General features: G+C 34.8%; 1 protein-coding gene across 6 annotated transcripts in view; it reads left to right on the top strand.

The window, feature by feature from the left end:
- Positions 1-19,080, top strand: part of Stacl (Stac-like) — a 48,998-nt gene that overhangs the window by 26,628 nt on the left and 3,290 nt on the right. For 2 of the 6 annotated variants that reach the window (XM_067353656.1, XM_067353652.1), the window contains exons 4-14: positions 1,750-2,006; positions 2,516-2,914; positions 4,167-4,420; positions 4,904-5,015; positions 8,361-8,515; positions 9,517-9,570; positions 10,121-10,386; positions 11,395-11,553; positions 17,240-17,416; positions 17,833-17,862; positions 18,093-18,342. In XM_067353656.1, coding sequence (XP_067209757.1) covers positions 1,750-2,006; positions 2,516-2,914; positions 4,167-4,420; positions 4,904-5,015; positions 8,361-8,515; positions 9,517-9,570; positions 10,121-10,386; positions 11,395-11,553; positions 17,240-17,416; positions 17,833-17,862; positions 18,093-18,342 — 2,113 coding nt within the window. The remainder of the gene's footprint in view (positions 1-1,749; positions 2,007-2,515; positions 2,915-4,166; positions 4,421-4,903; positions 5,016-8,360; positions 8,516-9,516; positions 9,571-10,120; positions 10,387-11,394; positions 11,554-17,239; positions 17,417-17,832; positions 17,863-18,092; positions 18,343-19,080) is intronic. The other 4 variants (XM_067353659.1, XM_067353666.1, XM_012370886.2 and 1 more) reach the window with 4 other exon arrangements.

Genomic DNA, 19,080 nt, shown 5'->3' with positions numbered 1-19,080 from the left:
AAAAATATTATGTACCCGAAAACATTTAAATGATATTTTTCACAAACAAAAGTAAAATCCAACAAATTCGCCAATTGTTAAAATCACAAATTGACGCACTATTGCTTCTTTTAAATAAAACATATTTCTGTGAAAACATTCTTTATGTAAAAAAATTTACTATAAAAATTTTTCAGTTAAATAATGTTAATTTTTTAAATATAACGTTATGAATTGATTTAATATACAACCATACGAATTTCAAATAATTCGATTTCAAATAATTGAATATTTTCGTTAAATAAAGAGATTGATTTCGCGATTAATACCGTGAATAGATAATAATTAACATGTTATGAATATATAAATAGACAATTAATATAATACAATATATAATGCACAAAATACCAATATTAATTTCGCAATTGCACACATTATTTTGCCATTTAAAAAAAGAATTGCTTATTATACATATATTTACAGTATATGTAATCAAACAAAAAGTTTTTATCAAGAAACGTAAATTAACTTTTTTATCGGTTTCGCAACTTCCTTATTACTCCCCTCGTCCAACGCGATTCTACAACAAATTACATTTTGCTACCCTCTTCAAAACGTGAGACTTTCACTGACGATGCCGATAAAGAGGCGGTTCATCGAAGCGAGGAAATAAGCCGCACCGGGAAGCGCAGATCCCACAAAGAGACACGCTATCACGACGAGAGCGATAACGACTTGCGAGAAGACCCTACCGCTTTGATGATCTCTGTCCCGTTCTTCACTGCTTGGAGGCCATTCGAACGATCCATGAGAGGATATCCATAAGGGATATTTCAAAGTTCCTCGCTCGCGCTCGAGATATTGGATAAGACGGTGGGAATATTGAATTCCGACGGCCAAATGCCACTCGAGATACGTCCAAAATAACGTTTACCAGAGCCGATTCCCATCGAGAAAAGGACGCAATTTACTTTCGGCCGACGAGCCTTTCTCTTCGCAACGTCGGTTCAATATATCGAGAGTGCAACGATGCCTTTGACGACCAAATCGAATCGACATAGACGGTAAAGGGCTGCAACCGCGTCGTTGCACTAACGCCGTTGCACTAGCCGTTACTGAATTCCATTGGCAGATTGCCCAGGCGGATCTTTCTGTCACCGAAACAAGACTCGATTCTAAATTCCAATTTTCGTTCAGCTAATATCTATTTATATTTTCCGGCCACCGTTTTGTTCAAGAGAAACATTTTCGACTTTGCGATTTCAGAAAATAAAACTTCTAATGAAAATGGTTGAGAGATAGATATCAAATTGTCAGTAATTTAATGTGTTACAAATTTCGAATAGAAATTATTATGCGATATCCGAGCATTAGAGAAAATAAATTTTATAAATATAACATAGTTTTCATTGCTTCCCTTTTTAAAATAATCACGAAAAATATGTATTGTTTCTTTAAGAATTTGTGTAATAATAATGATGAATTTAACTGTTTTTAATTGAACTCTTTACGATAACAAGTTATTTTTCTTATATAAAATAAGTTAATCGCAAAGAATCAAAAGCAGTTTATCTCTTTTACCTGATCACACAAATACTCGCGTGTTAACTACCAATTTCTTACAAATGTAAAATCTACCTACAACGGGGAGTTAAATCTCACGATTCGCCACATTTATCAATTGAGTACCGACTAAGAGAACCCACTCGCGTATAATAAATCGTTCGTAACCACCTGATTAATGCTTTCTCTTGTATGTTCTGCGAATAGTCTCCGAATTCGCCCAGGAGTTGGGCGCCGCGATGGAGAGCCACTCGGCGAACGTGCGACGTCTGGTCGACGAGTTTCGCAGTCGATTGGGCGATTCAAGAATCGATGTCGGTGGCATGCGGCGCGTTTGGGAGAATTTACTGCGACAAGTCGAGGCGGACGCGGCGTCTCACCTCGACTTGGCCGCGGTTCTGCAACAACAACTGTCGAGGCCCACCTTAGAGGCGAGCTTCCATCGTAAGCTACAATCGAGGAAGGTAAGCTTTTCTCACGCATGTGACAAAAAATGTATCAATGAATTTTTTTTTTACGTAAAATACGTTAACAACTTTGATAATAAATTTACGGCACAATTTACGATATTTCCTAGCAATTTTAATAAACAACGTATCTTTCCACGTTCAATGTCTTATCTGAAATAGCTATTTCTCTTCATCGATTGTTTTTTTTCATTAATTCTAGTATGCAATATATATATAAAGTACGGTATTGACATCAGTATTGCCATTTCATATTGCTATTGCAATTGCTACTTCAGACAATTCGAAGACTGTTCATTCGTGATAAGGCTCTCATCGTTCAGGTTACCAGGAGACAAGTTTGCTATAGTTTAGCGAAACCACTAAAGTTTCCCAAGCGGCACAAGCGGACTCAATTATTCGATATTACGGGAACGGCGTTCAATTCGACCGCATGTGCTTTTAGATCGCACTCACGCGCGTCTCCTAATCCGCTTTATACAATTTATCCATTCGCATTTCCCCAGGTATTTGCCCATCGCGACGCTTACGAGCAGGTAGTTAGCAAGACGGAGGAGAAGTTACAACGCGCCAGATTGGATTACAAGCGCACCTATGCCGCGTTACTAACCAACGACGCCGGTAGCGGCGCCGAACAGGAATTGAAGCGCGCTTATTTGGAGTCGCACAACGCCTACATTTTGCAACTACGCGCCACGAACGCTATTACCGAGCGATATCAGTTCCATTGTCTGCCGGGACTGCTCGGCGAGATTGCGGAGGTCTACGAGGAACTTTGCGGATTGACCTGCAAATGCGTCGCCGGGATTTCGGAGGCGGCCGGGGAGCGGGCCGGCGAGCAGACCAAGCGTTATCAGGTCGTAGCCAAGGAAGCACAGGCGGTTGTACCATCGAACGATCTACAGGTATTTGAATCCGCTTTCCGATAAGAGTCTTTGAACCCACATCAATTTCGAAAACCGCTTGTATTTTTTTTCCGTTTTGTTCCGTTCAAATATCTTTGCGAGAAATAAAAAAAATCATTTTAAAAAGAATTGAAAGGTATAACACGAAAAATTGATTGCAATTTAAAGTGAACTCGGCACAGTGCTTTACGACATCCTATGCACAATTTCTTCAAATAATTGCAGCAATACATAATTACAATTAGTAAATTATGGTTTTCTAATTTTTGTAAAATTTCCTGAATAATGAGAATTAATTTGTTACTTTTATCTTACTTTGATATAGCATTAAAATAAAAATAAAACACTCAATATTGATTTATTCGTCCAAATTAATTCGAACCGCAAATAGTTAAAGCGGTGTCTATAGAATTTCACAGAAACAGACTGTTGAGAGAAAAATACGCGGTTGTTTCGGCTCTCTTATATCTTTCACGAGGTTAAATCTCTCAACAGTTGCCAGCGCGACAGCAAGCATCACCGTCAATCTCGCGCTCGATACGTCAATCGGCACCGATCGATCGCATATAGATGCGACACCCGCGACGATACTACGTATTCGTATTCCCGACATATTGATCACGCATAGCAAATAGACGTACCGGGCATATATCCAATTTCGGATATCCAATGGCGTGGTATCCGATGGCGGATTACAATCGTCGGCATTCGGCAGAGGGACAGAATGAAAACAAGGTTGGCTGATTAAAATCGGTCATATCCACTAACAGGAGCACGCGCGTTCGGGGATATTGGCTGCTCGAGGACCGCGTCGCTTGTATGCGGTGGGTTAACTTGTTCGGCTGACCAAACGCGCTGGTATTCACTGATTTGCCGTTCTCGAATCTGTCGGCCAGACCGCGCCATCGCGCCAGACCCTCGTGAACCATCGATTTATCACTTAAACGCGCATCTCCTATGTCTCCGCGTTTCGAGAGAGATAAAATATCGATTATTAATGCAGGAACGATGACAGTAATATGACACAAATATTTTTCCAAACTTATATAATGTACCGTCGCTTCGCCGACGCTTTCGAAATACGTATTTCATTGTACGTCTTAGAACGATGAAAAAAATATATTGAAGACGTGTTTATGATATGTTTCAAAGTTTTAGCGATCAATTTATTTTATATAATTTTGATTTATATTTGTCATTTTTTATAAAACATAATGTTAATATTAAAGAAGTATTTTTAATCTTCTTTAAGACATTAGCGCGAAATCTGTCCGCGAACGCGACGCCACGGAAGCCGCCGCGACGCCTGTATGTCGCGCCGGCACCACCCGAGCAGATACCGATGGAGAGAATCAGTCAAATACCCACGCTCAGAGACGAACTGGTACCTACGGGCACCAGCACACTCCCTCTCATGGAGGATCTTAAGCACGAATACGACAGCCTCACCCTGGAAATAGGTCGGCTGCAAGATGCATTAGACACTCTGGTGCGAATGCAACGCAAGTACGTAGATATTTTTAATGTGACCACATATTTCGTTCATTTGTATGAACTCATATTCTTTCTATTAATTTCTTCAGGAACAAGTTTTCTAACTGTGCATAAAAAATTTTATTATTATAATTTTCTACTAATATTTTATCTTACATTTTTAATATTTTTGTTAAATTTGCATTATAACAAAAATTTGAGCAAATGTATAAAAAATTTAAAATGTAAATTTTATTTTATTAAATTTATATTATTAAAAATGTAAATATAAATTTTATTTTGTTAGAAAAATTCTTATAATTTTCGAAATAAATATATTTTTATCATTGTCCCTGAAAAAATTAATTAAAATTTTCAGTTTTGAACAATTGTTACAGTTTTAGTTATATTTTTCACCTGTCTAGTGGATGCGGTAACTTACACGGAAATATATCACTTTTTTAATCTTTTAAAAGGCAACCACACAGGTAGTTATTTTATCACTTCCCATTGCAGGAGCGCCGAGAGTAATCTTTACACGAAAGTAGCTGAGCTGCAGGAAGATATTTCTTTGAAGCGTTTCGACCTCGGTGTGGCGCAACTGCATCTAGCCGCGGTGCAAGCAAAGGTATGCATTATTTCTTTGTTTTTTTTTTTAGTCAGAACCACTTTGTTACCTAGCGTCCACCACATTTTATTATTTTATTCGTCTCTAATGAACCCTACATTTATTGCTCTATTCGTCCCAATATTCGTCCCAAAAAGTCTACGTATTCTCGTATTTCATAGTTTATTGGCTTTATAATGCGAATAAAAAATCTTTTTTCCCAATATTTATTACTGCGAACTATGGAACATAAAATGCCATACATTGTCAAATACAGTTTTTGATGTGTTGGTGTATGTGTGTGTGAGAGAAATCTACTAAAATATAATAAATAAAATAGAACAACACAGTTGTATGTGAAATATGATATATATTGCGAAATGAAACACTGGTTGCATTTTAGGATAGACATTCTATATTCCATGCCACTGTATTCACGGCCTAAAATTGATCAGCTATCTATCTATCCCTTGCATTCCCTCCATTTCATCCAATTTATCCAATCGCGCGTGGCTTCGATCCACGTTTCGCCTATGGACAGTGTGCAAGATGAACGCATCAGTGAACTGTTACTTAATTGTTACTTAATTTGAATGCTGTTAACTTTGAAAATTTTTCATCTAAAATTAATAATTAAAAAAATATAAAAAATAACATAAACTGTCAGTATTAACAACCACAAGCTTCACTAAATAATTATTTTAATCACATAATAATTAAAATTCGCACGACCTCACGCTAGCAAAATGACGTTACGTTATGCAATTACAGGGTCCATAAAACGAAATCAATTTATAAATGCACAATTTCAGTTAAAATATATTTGTAAGCCAAATTTACCTTTCCGTAAAAAATATATTAAATTTTAGTAATGCGTTTTTAAACAAATTAGTTTTATATCAAAATAGTTAAATTGCACAATCAAAAGAGAATTAATTTATTTTGAAAAAAAAAATATTAGAGAGAGAGAAAGAATGAATCTATTCTAAAATTTAATGATAACAAAATATTTTTCAACATATGCGCATAAAGATACTACTATATCGAAAGACAGTTCGTAAACGCGGTCCGTTCGATTTCAAACAAACTTAAAAGCGCGATTTCTTGGTGCGTGCAACGTTTATAAATATAAACGGTTCATTTCCGGGAAGTTCACAAGTGTAGGCTCGTCTGTGGTCATTCACTGGCGATTGGTCATTCACTGATGCGCTTTAGCCTAAACGCCGGATAAACTTGTGCGCGCAATCGCGCGACATGCGCCCTTGCAACTGGGTCATCGGCGAGCACGAGCGTCTGAAAATCCATTCCTGGCCTCCGCTGAGAGAGAGTCCGTCTATTCAGGTCAGGCGAGCAGGATCGTCGCTGTCTGACCGCGCGCTGCCGTTTACTACTGTTCATCGGTACCGAATCGTCGTCGCGTTTAATTTATAAACAAGATGGGCTGGACTACTTTGCGTACGCGAGTTGTTAGTACTTTCTTTTTTCAGTGAATCGTTATTCTGCACGTTAGATCGTAAGACCGAAAGTGCCGCATGATCCAGTGGACTCGCTCGACGAGTACACCAACAAGGTCGCCCTGGTTGAAAAGTGAAAAATTTTACAGTGCCTGTGATTGTTAAGAAAATGTCCTGAGCATCGTCGCATCATTTTGTGTTTTAAAATCAATTATGCCAATAATAGATTAGTTATTCTTATCTCTGCAATGCTCTGAGCCGGATGAGTTTACATTTTTGTTTAATCATACTATTAAGTGTAAAAAAAATTACAGAATATAAATCGAGCACGTAATGTTTAGTTTATATAATATTTAGTCGGATCGAAGTATCGTTAAAGGGATAAGGAGTTATTCATTGTGATATCGAACACAAAAGGGCTAATGTTGCGACCGCAAACAATGGCTGAGTACATTCTCAATGATCACAGGTATCAATGAAAGTTGACACGTATGTATTCTCAATGAATATACATATTTCTACAGTTGAAAATGGACCAATCATAGTGATGTCTCCATGGAAACATTTCAACCAGGGTGGTGTATCGACGCATCCGTTATCAGAGTAACGCGTTGCTAAGTGCATAATGCGACAGAAACAAAACTCTTGCAACCGATTTTTAAATTGCAGATAATGAAATATATCAGAATTGCGAATGCGCAATTCTGTATTATTGCTGTTTGAAAGGAGCTCAAAAAATCATTTTTGTTTCCAAATCATATTTCAGCACGTCCGATAATAGAATAATTATTATTCACATTAAGACTTATATTTGAGGGATTCAGAGAATAAGTGAATCTAGTCTATTTTTGTTAATTGTTAGAAAATTAATTCTAAATCTAAAGTTTTCCTAATTGTGTGCAACATTGTTTTTCATAGGTATTATAGTTTCTTTTAATTTTAACTTGAATTTTTGCACTCACTTTTAAATCATTCAGTGAAAGCTATTCAGTTTTTTCTAATTTATACATGAATTTAAAAAGGAACTTGGTTCATTTTTCCTCTCTGAATTCCTCATTTAATAATTATTTTTATTTCTCTACCAAAAAATTTACGAAAATATTGGAAGTCTACTAAAATACATATTCACCAAAATTGCTGAATTCGTACGAGAATAAAATTTACGTAATCTTGCTAATCTATGACGATCATTATCCGTAAGGTGGCACAATATAACAACAATGGAGGAGTCACTGGTAATGCCACGTGGATATACTGAACTTATCGTGAGTCACGTGTCTACAGTAAGACTCGCTGCTTAGTCATTCATAGCAATATGCAAACACGCGAATATATAATATAATGTAAAGAAGCATATAACGGCAATTATCGTTTTCAAGTGATGCTAATGCAACGATAATGGACTCTTCTACTATTCAGTGACGCATAAACTTATACAGATATCCTAATCGCCTTTACGTATACGGATTCCTTAATCAATATTGAATCCATATTTTTTTACGGGAAATTTTGTGGAAAGACTTTTACAATGTTTTAATTTTCGATTAATAATTTCGATAATAAGGTATCCAAATAAAATCTCTTTGAAATTCAATTGAACAAAATTATATAAATGTTAAAATTTTATTAATATTCGTATTTTTAATTTTTTCAAATATAACGCGTTTATTTTCTGAAGCTTTAATTATTCAAAATCTATTTTAGATTTTATGATTATAAGATGTTTCAAAACAGAAAACTTGGAGTTTCCCATATTTCACAAAAACAGTAAACTATTTTCGATTTTACTCTTGTGACGAAAAACTATCATACACGTATCACCTAAATATATTATATTATATATAATTAGACAGAATTGTCAATTGTTCTATGCAAGATATTATATAAATTTTCCATAAATTACAAATTACAGAAGGAATTGTTTGGGGGTGGAGAGGCCGGTCAACCGGATGGTGTGGCCAGTCGGAAGATGTCGAATGGCTCGACCGGAAGTCCCAAGCTCAAATGGTTGAAGGCGTTCAAAAGCCTGAAGACCAGCTCACCCACAACACCACCGCTATCCGACAAGTAAGCTATTTATTTCCTTTCCACTAATATCAATTTCCTCCACATGCATGTCGCGAAAAATACCGAAGTTTCCGACCCGACGAAGTTGGTTTTCTACATCGTACAACACCGGGAACTATGTTTGCTCTCAACTTGTATTGTATTTCTTCGACAAGAGTTCGGGAAAACGAAAGAGGATCACTTTGCTTTCTGAGTAAATCAGGCATTGATTGTCTTTTTCCTCGCTGAACTGTATTCCGTGTCATACTTAGTAGAGAATAGTACAGCTGTATGTGCACATTCGTGGAATGCGCAAATTGAGATTAGTGAGAAAATATCAAAAGGAAATAAAAGTACGATGCAATCATCGTTCAAATTACATAACAAAATGTTGAAAAAACAACAAATTGCCCTAACTTTTTTCTTCATATTTATAACTGCTATATTAAATAATAGTTATTTTATAAATTCCACCAGTGTGCATAAAGAAATAAAATAATCAAACGTTCTTTTAAAGATGAAACATTGCTTTATCGTGATACTGTAGATAGATGAACTTAATATTTGTGGCATTTTCTCTCTCGTTATTTTAATAGATAATTAGGATTTCTCGCAAATTTCTAGAATATTAAAACTAGTAAAACTAAGATGATTTAGAGATGTGTAGTCATCGTAGCCCTTTCATTTAATATTGATGTGTTAATTAAATTAAGTGCGAAAGCTTCGCAAGGAAAGCTTTTGTTTGTATTTCACAAACAACTTTACGAACTCATTGTCATCTCGTGGAAACAAACAGTCTAGAACAAGCGAAATTTTTCTTGCTACACTTTCGCACGCGGAACGATATTACTAAAGTCAATTTTCGGAACGAGATGTTCGACTCTCGTCACTTCCACTGAGTTAATATACGCTTTTACTTCCGTGTGCTTTGTAAGTTTCCCAATTAGGGGAACCATAGACGTTAGACGAAAGGGACTTTGAATAACCGTAGATACTGTTTTGTGAATGCTCGACTAATAAAGAGGAAAGCAGGCGACCATGTACCACGCAGTTTCTACCGTCGTCGCCATGTCCAGGTAAGTTTCTCTCAATTGTTCATCGACCCTAGTTAACATTTACAAGTTTAACATCGCGTTTGGTTACGAAATATGAAAATTATTAAGAAAGAGAGTAAAAGGACATTTTAAAAAATCAAACATTTTAAAAAGGTCCCTTTACTTTTTTACTCCCCTTCGTAGAATATTTTTAATATGTTCCTTGTTAATATTTTTCATAATTAATAATAATTAATAAAAATTAATTATTGATTTGTCATATATGTAACGCTCTTATTACGACTAACAAATCTCGTTAAAATCTATGTTGACACAGAATGTGACCCAATTTTCTTCCGGTTTCATTAATTTCATTAATTAAAAACAAAAGACTGCACTATATATGAATATTTTGCAACATTTTTGTAATGTCACTTTTTCTCAACTTTCGGATTTGAAAAAAATATAACGCACCTGATTTTGGTTGGTTCCCTACAAGAGCACGTGATAAATATTAATAAACACGATCTGAAAAGAGTACTTGAGCGCTGAACTTTGCAATACTCGTGAACAAGGGAAATTGATTTTACAGGAAGAGCCTCGAATCCGAGGGCGGACACACTTGGCGCGAGTACACGTACCGCAAGATCACTCCGTGTGACGCTTGCGGCCAAGTGCTACGTGGCCACAGCCGTCAGGGTGTCCGGTGTCGAAACTGTAAAGCAAACGCGCACACAGACTGCATCAACACGGTGGCGGTGTGCCCGAGCTTAGCGCCGAAGAAAGGCGGCGGCATACCGCTCCTACGGCGACAAAAGACGCAAGTAGCCGACGAGGTGCCGGCATCATCCGAGCACAGTGAGTACAAATCAGATACAAGAGACCCGGCCGCGTTTCTTTTCTCCTATCCACTTTTCGCCCTCTCCCCCTTCGTCCAACAGCGACGCGACAGCTCTCTCATTGTCGAGGACATTTTGTCGGTGAACGACCCGGCCGAAAAGAACCGGTCGATTTCTCGATAACTTTGTTAACTCTCGCCGATTGGACCGCAGATATTTTTTTTCGTTTTACGAGAGACCGTCAGGTTTCTATTCATACATAACGAATTGTTAAAAATCATCAGAAATCCAGTCCAAGTTACAACGCAGATATTTTTTCGCAATTTCCCTTTGTCATAACGTGTGTAACAAATGAGTGAATTTGAAAGAAAGGGAGTAAAAATAGAAAAAATGAGAATTATTAATGAATTACCTGTTTCCTCGTATCCACGAGAATTCTTGGAATAATGTAAAACGAGAGAGAGAGAGAGAGAGAGACAGAGAATGTTAGCAAGTTTTTAATTTTTAAATTTAAAAGCCTTTTTTTTTTCCTACTCTACAATTCATTCACGATATTGTGTAACTGCCATAAAATGAAAAAGTAGGAAACAATTCGTTTCTAACACACACAGTCACATTTGATAAACACAGGACAGTATTCCAAATATTAGTAATATAATATTAGTAATAAATCTCAAGCTTTTCTTCGCGAAAATTTAATAACGGATATTTATTTACGATTCTTGAAGTTTCGCTGTTAAACATCAAAGCATTTACGAGCTTCAGATTTCATTTTGTAGCTTTTTAATCATTCAGAGAATTAGGCAATTCATTATCTCACGTGGAGCATTTCTCTTCAACAATTCTCTTCAACATTACAATTCAATTGCGCGAAGCGTCATCTCGTATCATTTATCAGCGCAAAGTAAAAAGAGAAGAAGAAGACGGATTAATGTGAGCGAATTGAGCACTAATCGAAACGCGCGAAAACCACCAGCGGTCTGTCGGTGCGCTTTTGCATTGTTGTGTCTTTATCCCGTGTGGGCAGACGTGGACGCCATATACCAGGTGCTGAAGCAGGCAGGCGAGATCCGTGGAAACTCGACAAACTCACCACCTACGCCTCCTACAGCAGAACATCCCTCTTCCGGTGCAGCACCTTCGTCAGCGAGGGCCTCCTCCCATCCCTGTTCCTCGTCCACCTCTGGTAAGGCGCACCACCAAGAATTCCTATCGACCTTGGAACGCACGTCGGTATCCCCGAAATTCTCACATACTAACGGACAATGTGAGCGTGTATATAAAAGGCTCATCTTGTGCTTCAAAACGAAGAAGCTCGACTTTAATATCAATTGCAATTTTTTCACCGAATTATTCAAATCTATTCTTTCCTTATTGCCATTGTAAAATTATAAAATTTTATTAGATCATTAACAATATTGTTTTTTTATCATTATATAATATTAATGTAATATTTCTTGATTTAGAACATTGTAGCATCTTAAAGAAATTATCTCTATTTCTATCTTAATTTGCTACTAAAGAAGAAACTTGCAAAGTTTAAGATTCAATATTCATAATTCAATTTTAAATAATCGATACGATTGCAAAACCAAAATATATTGAAAAATAGGGCATAACGACGTAGTATTGGAGCGAATGTATTTCTTGAATGTGTATTCTTAGTCTTTTCTAGTTACGTTCGATGTATCAATATTTAATCAATTAGTTTTATATTTATTTTGTACTGTTATTTTATTTTGTAAACTTAGTTGTCTCTCTTATCGAAGTGTAAAAATAACGAATAATTTTGAAGTTGATATTTTTAAAAGTATCATAGTTACTATTGTGCTCGTTTACACCGATCATTCGATACGCATATCAATTAGTATATTAATGATAAATTCGTACTAAACAGCTTAATCTAAATGATGCAAACGATAGTATCAATAGAGTACCAATCGAGTGATTAGTATGAATAAAATATCGAGTTTAAGTTATTTAGTACAAATTTAGCACTAATATACTAATTGATGCGCGTCTCAAACGATCGATGTAAACTAGGCCATTACCGTACTAAGAAAAGAAGGTAGGAATATAACGTTAATTTAATTGCGTCGTTATATTTATGTTTTTTAAATTTTGTGTGCATCTCAGTAAGAAAAATAAAAGTTGTATAAATTATTGTATAAGTTTTCATATTCTTCAAAAAGAAAAAGTTAGAAAAAGTCTCAAAATTTCCATTTTTCTAATAATTCTACCTCATATTTCTATCTTCTCGTCTACTAATAAAATTGCTGCTACGTAACTGTATTTATGTGTTATTCTTTTTAAGCACGTGTATGTGTGTGCGTGTTAATTATGTCCACACAATGCTCCAATACTGTCAATTCCAAGGTCTCAAAATCACTATGTGTTTATGTAAAAGTCGCTCGTCTTCTTCAGGGACATGACTCGTAAATTTGTAATCTATCGTACTTTTTAATGTACTCTTTTCTTCTTCTTCTTCTTCTCCTTCTTTTTCTACGCTTATTTTTTTAATTCTTTCCTTCCCTGCTATTTCTTTTTCTTTGTCTACTCCGCATTTCTACTTATCATTAAGATTAATTCGATCGATATTTAGACGTAAGTCACCGGCATTATTATTGATATTATTCAGTATTATTGTTAGTGCGTATCGATAAGATTATCTACAGTATCGTATCATTATGTTTGCTGCAATTGTCACATCCACGATGATAAATCTGTCACCTGTCCAATAATCTACTCGATTTCTAGCTTCATCATTTGCGTAGCGACTTCTATATAATGATTTATAAATTATGCACACAAATATTTCGCACATTTATACGCTTTTAAAAAACATTTCTAAACTTTTTAAAATATAACAAGCTGCATTGATAATAACTTTAAACATAAAAATACACTATCAGCGTAAAGATTTATTGAATGGATGAATGGTTTATCTGATTTACTCGCGTTATTGAGGAACAAAAGACTGTACGCTTTACTATCTCCACGAACGTGATTTTCTGAAGGAGCTCTTGTCGAGTCCTTCTCAATCGACAATCTCATCAATAAATCGAATCGGCCGATTTTTTTAGGTTGACAATGAGTTTGTCGTCGTGAGTGTCTTTCCTTGACGACGAGAGAAATTTTATCGCTTCTCTCCCTCTGGACTCTTATCTCGCGCTTATCACGAACATTTATTAAGCTTCTACCCCATTATTCCTCATTAGCTTTCTCTCATATATCCGACTGAATATTTATAATAATGATAATAATAGATGAGACGACTGACGATGTTGATGATGGTGATATTAATAATTGCCATTAATAATTAATTAATACATATTGATCGTAATAATAACAAGTAAATATTAATAACAATATATGAACAATAATAATAATCTTTAAGTCAATAATAACAGTCGTTGGTTTTAAGACCTTTTCCTTCTTTCGTTATTTGATTATTTATTGATTTATATATTAATTTACTGATAAGTTACTGATTTTATTTCTCTTTTAATCACATTTTGTTATTATAAAAGAGATATAACTTTAAAATATACTTGATGCTATTTATTGCAACGCGAAATTATAATATTATAATAAGAATATTTCTACCTAAATAAATATAAAATAATAAATAATCGCAATAAGAAAAAACAACTAAGGAGCGAATAACGAAAAAAGAATTATCGCCGACTAACCCCGAAGACGATAACGTCATGGATTTCCAGCCTGTGCTATCCTAATGAGAATTATTAACCGAAATTTATGCGAGCTTGATGATTTCTGTAATCTCTAAACAACCTTGAGACTGAGATCAACTAAGAGATCGAATGAAGAGTGAATCAGAGACGACTGATACCGGAAGAGATAGAAATAACGCATGATCGCTATCGTTGTGAAATCTGATTGATCAGGACGCGGCAGCGGCGGATCTACTTCCGGCACGCGACCCTTTGGGCAGCCTCTGATGCTAATGTCGCAGGAATCGTCGTCACCATCAACGTCTACTCCGCAAAGGACACCCGAGATGGATCTGGCTCAACGTGGCGCCAATAAAAAACGATGACGACGCGTTGCGCTACGTTACATCACGTTACAAATTCTGAACGAGGAATCTAAGCATATTCGTGGATTTCGCGAAAGATACGTTTTCGACCGCGAACGACCGCGACGGTCGTCGGTTGCGTCATTTTTCTTTCCGCTCGATTACGATTTTTCTTATTCCTTTCCGCATCTTATTCCTGATTTTCTTCCTTTTATTCCATACGATAGGAATATTTGATGGATATTCTTAGATCTCTCTACTGGACATTCAAATGCATCCCGGCAATGTTCCAATTTTTCAAGAATTTTTAACGATTTCAACGATTGTTGTGTTATTTATTATTATGTTGCGAGAAAGTAAATATTGATACATAGTAGAAGAACAATAGAATTTGTTTCACCGTTTTATTTAAATAAAACATAACAGAATTAATGAATATTAAAAAATCTGGATATTGGGTATCAAAGAATATCGATTGAATGTCCGCATTGTATAGAATAATATCGTCATATTCGGTAATTTAATATGACTAGTTGTTTCGGGACGTCCGAAGAGAGATATATTTCGCGCTCGGTGATTAATAGTCGCTAATGGACGACTACGAAGACAACGAGTATCAGACGGATGCGCAAACGTCGAATAAAAGTGGGCGTCAATTTTCAGTCGAGCGTATCGATCCTCGACTGCACACATAAGTCCTTGTATATTATATGAGAGAAGAACGACGATCGAAAAGCATACGAATTAACGATCAAACACGAGAATGCATTACAATCATTAAACATTTATTTCGCCAAGTTAACTAACTGCATGAAGAAAAGGAGGAAATTCTCACAGAAAGAGTATATATCCGGATTACTCAGGAAATGTATGGGATTGTATAGGATCACGTAGGATTGCGAGAAGAGAGGGACGCAAATGTACGCTTTCTATTTAAATCGACTTGCCTGTAACATCACGGAATGTATTCACCTATTTATCTACCACTACCCTTCGCATTCGACATTGTTATCGTTTGCAACGATCTACTGTATTTAGGATTGTTTATCAGAGATAGTGCTGTTTCTCGAGAAAGTATTCCCGATAGAGAACGCACGTTCTTTAATACATACTGTTTCAAACATATAAAATGTACAAAATGTAAATTTAACAAAAAGCGAAAGATCTGTTTATTCGGAAAAATATCAAAGTGTAGAATATTTATAGAGAGAATTGTATTTCTATTAATTTTTATTATTTATTATCAATTAATTTCAAGAGAGCTAATTGAATTAAATTTCTCTTTCTTTTCTTTATCGAAAGTAATCTAAAAATTTTAAGTAATTTAAGAAACAGAAAACAGAAAAAATAAAAAAAGAAAAAAATCTTATTTTTAACTGAACTTTTCCAAAGGTTATGATAAGCTAATACAAGTGACGATAGAGATATCTCACCGTTAACACAAATATTAAATCGTGAAAGCGGATTTACTCGTCGAGCGAGGAGGAAAACAATCTCGCTTTGTGGTTCACTGCACGTATGTAAATACAAAATTGGCGAAATACAATTTACGCTTTGTTATCAATTCAAACCGATAAAACACAGTCACTATCGTTTTCACGGTATTCTCATACCAAACGGAGATATTTTATCTCCGATACATGAGCCTTTTTATTATCACAACAAACCGGATTTGTGTGTTTCGTTCATTTCAGCCTCCCCCAATATGCAACTGTTGGATCGCTCGCTATTTTTCTTCCTTTTATTTCTTTTTTCAAACCAAACAGCAAAGTTGAAAAATAATCTTAGTGAACAAACGTATAGTTTCTTATAAATCGTATTATGAAATTCAAGCAACATATTTTTGATGAAGATAAATATTTTTATTAATGAACAATAAACCTGGAAACGTCGAATCCTTTATTCGACGAGGCCATAAAATTGTTGCGAAAAATGCTCGCTTTTATCCCTCCCGTTTTATTTATCATTTGTTACTGTGTAATACAGAGTTTCGTGCTGTCGAAACACGTGATTAGGCATAGGGGAAGAAGAAGATTAGAAATACCTAATATACAGTTTAGAGTAATACGGACCAAGTAGCTTATTATTTAGAGAATTGTTGTCTTATTATGCATATGCATTAAAAATATTATTTGCGAATTTTCTCCGACAAAAAAGCATGTAAATATTGTAAATAAAAATATTTTTTTCCGCAATGTCAAAATTTCCCATATTTTTGCGCGAGTCGTGTCCCATTATAATTGTGCTGCTTGTGAGCTTTTTGTTTCATTATGTAATTATGTTAAACAATTAGCCTTGCTTACTCGTACAACCAGTACTTCCATACTCGATGCTGACGACCGATTATCATTTGTTAGATATATGAGATATATTTTATTTACAGCGTTGTAAATGAGATTATCTATCGCTTAACTAATTGATAAAATTTAATTAATCCCATAATCATTGCTCTTCCAATACTTTTAATGCATTAAATATATCTAAAAGTACTCAAAATTCTATTAAAGAAAATACTAAAAAAATTATAATTAAAAATTAAAATCATAGATTTACATCATAAACGTTAGATTCATGAATATATTTATATTTTTTATTTCAAACGCAAATATTTTAAGTCTTTGACTTCAAAAAATTCATACTTTATTCAATCACTAAAACTTTTACTTTTGGATTTAATTTAAAAAAAAGAATAACTTAGATTTTTCTGATCAGAAAAATTTATTATTAATCAACTTTAATTGTTCAAATATAACTGCTCGACGTCAGCGTTGAAGTGCAGCCTTCTTATTATGGCTAATATATTTCTAACCGATAATTGAAATGAAAAACCAAGCACCACATAGCCCACAACGTAGACGTGAGCGACTGAACTTGCGAATGAAAAGCCTCAGCCTGGACTCCCCGGAAGGCACTGCGCACGTTCGACATCGTCCGCGAGATTACTATGCTGCGGGACCAAGAGAGACAACACCACCCCGACATTCTGACAGCGGCAGTATAAACAGGCTGTGTGAGTAGCTACCGATTTCATGTACAAATTAGCATAGTATTAGGTCGGTGCATATAAAATGGCCGAAACATTTTCTAGTGTAAATATTTCTAATTAAATTATTCAAAAAAGTACATTTAATGTCTTTAATTTAAGATCTTTTAAAAGTTTACTTATAAATAGTTAGTTATTGATACTCGATTACTGTATATATGTTAATTCTTTTGCAAAACTATACTTTAATTCTTGGATTTAAATTTTCAAACTATGACAAAATTAATAAAATTTAAAATGTTGGAAATATTATATAATTTTTATTTTATGATTTGTAAATTTATAAAGTATACAGCGTTATAAGTAATATAAATTTATAAATCGTAATATAAATCTAATATATAAAAAAGATCATAATATAATGACAAAATGATAAATTTCAGTATGCAGAATTCAACATCCAAGACACGAAGGTGCGAATGTTTGATATGCAACTCCCCTTTTTCTCCTTTACCCTTTTTCTCCTTTAAATGTATAAAATATGTATAAAATATACCTCCCTTATTTAGAATAAGTTTGCTTAAATGTATTTAATTTTCCATAAAATTGTCCGAAGGTATGAAACGGCCATTTCACATGTAGCAACCTAATTGTTTTTTGCCTTATATACGAGCCGCGAACTCGCGTGCGAATATCTTTACAGCACCCTGTAGCCCGGGACAGAGTCATGGCATACATAAACACGTGAGGAGTGCCATCCGGATGTCAAGTATGGAGTTACCGGACGAAAACGAAAAATCGTATTCCTCGGCGAGCACGTCGCCGTGTCCGTCACCCCACACGAACAATCAGAACCAACTGAATCCATCCGGCAAACGTGTACTGCCGCCGAACAATCTCTACGTCGTTCTGTACAACTTTGAGGCACGACATCCAGACGAACTGGATCTCAAGTAAGTGCTCGTTTCATATAAGAAAAAGTTTCGCAATTTTTCTTTTCTTTACATCAACTTTCTTTTCTTTGCATCAACTTTCATAAAGCAACATAAATTAATTATGAACACTGCTTCAAAAAATTGTATATGTACAACGTTCTAGATAAGAAAACATATAATTTAATTTTTTAATTAATTATTCTATTAAAAATAAAATTTAACATATTGTAAAATTATTTTATTTATCAATTTTATTTGTTAATTTAATATCAATTAATATCAATTTTATCTTGATTATTTCAAGTACCTTGAAAATAGTAGTTTATTTTAAACAAACAAACAAAAAATTATATTTTAATTTTAAATAAAATTTGTAATAATTATATTTGTAAATTATTTTATTCACAAAAACAAGAAAACAATTGTTCAATTTTGGGAGTTTACGTATGTGAACTTTAAACATTTTTTTGATAAATATGTTCATAATTATGGAAAACGGTTGTTGCAATATTACAATAAACAATATCGCAAATATATCGACATATTCACATAAGTGTAAGAAACAAATTTACTCACCGATCGATGTATCAGCTGTCTCCGCTGTCTCCGCTGTCTCCGCTATCTCCGCTATCTCCGCTATCTGCACTATCTCCACTATGTTATTCCATTTCGCTGCCTTCGCTTTTTGCTCCAGGCTGCTAATTATTCGAGTTCGACTGCAATACTGCGGCGCGCTGTAACACAATGAATATATAA

The sequence above is a fragment of the Linepithema humile genome, chromosome 1 (genome assembly GCF_040581485.1).
Source record: "Linepithema humile isolate Giens D197 chromosome 1, Lhum_UNIL_v1.0, whole genome shotgun sequence".
NCBI lineage: Eukaryota > Metazoa > Arthropoda > Insecta > Hymenoptera > Formicidae > Linepithema > Linepithema humile.
This window is presented reverse-complemented; position numbering and strand designations above follow the sequence as displayed.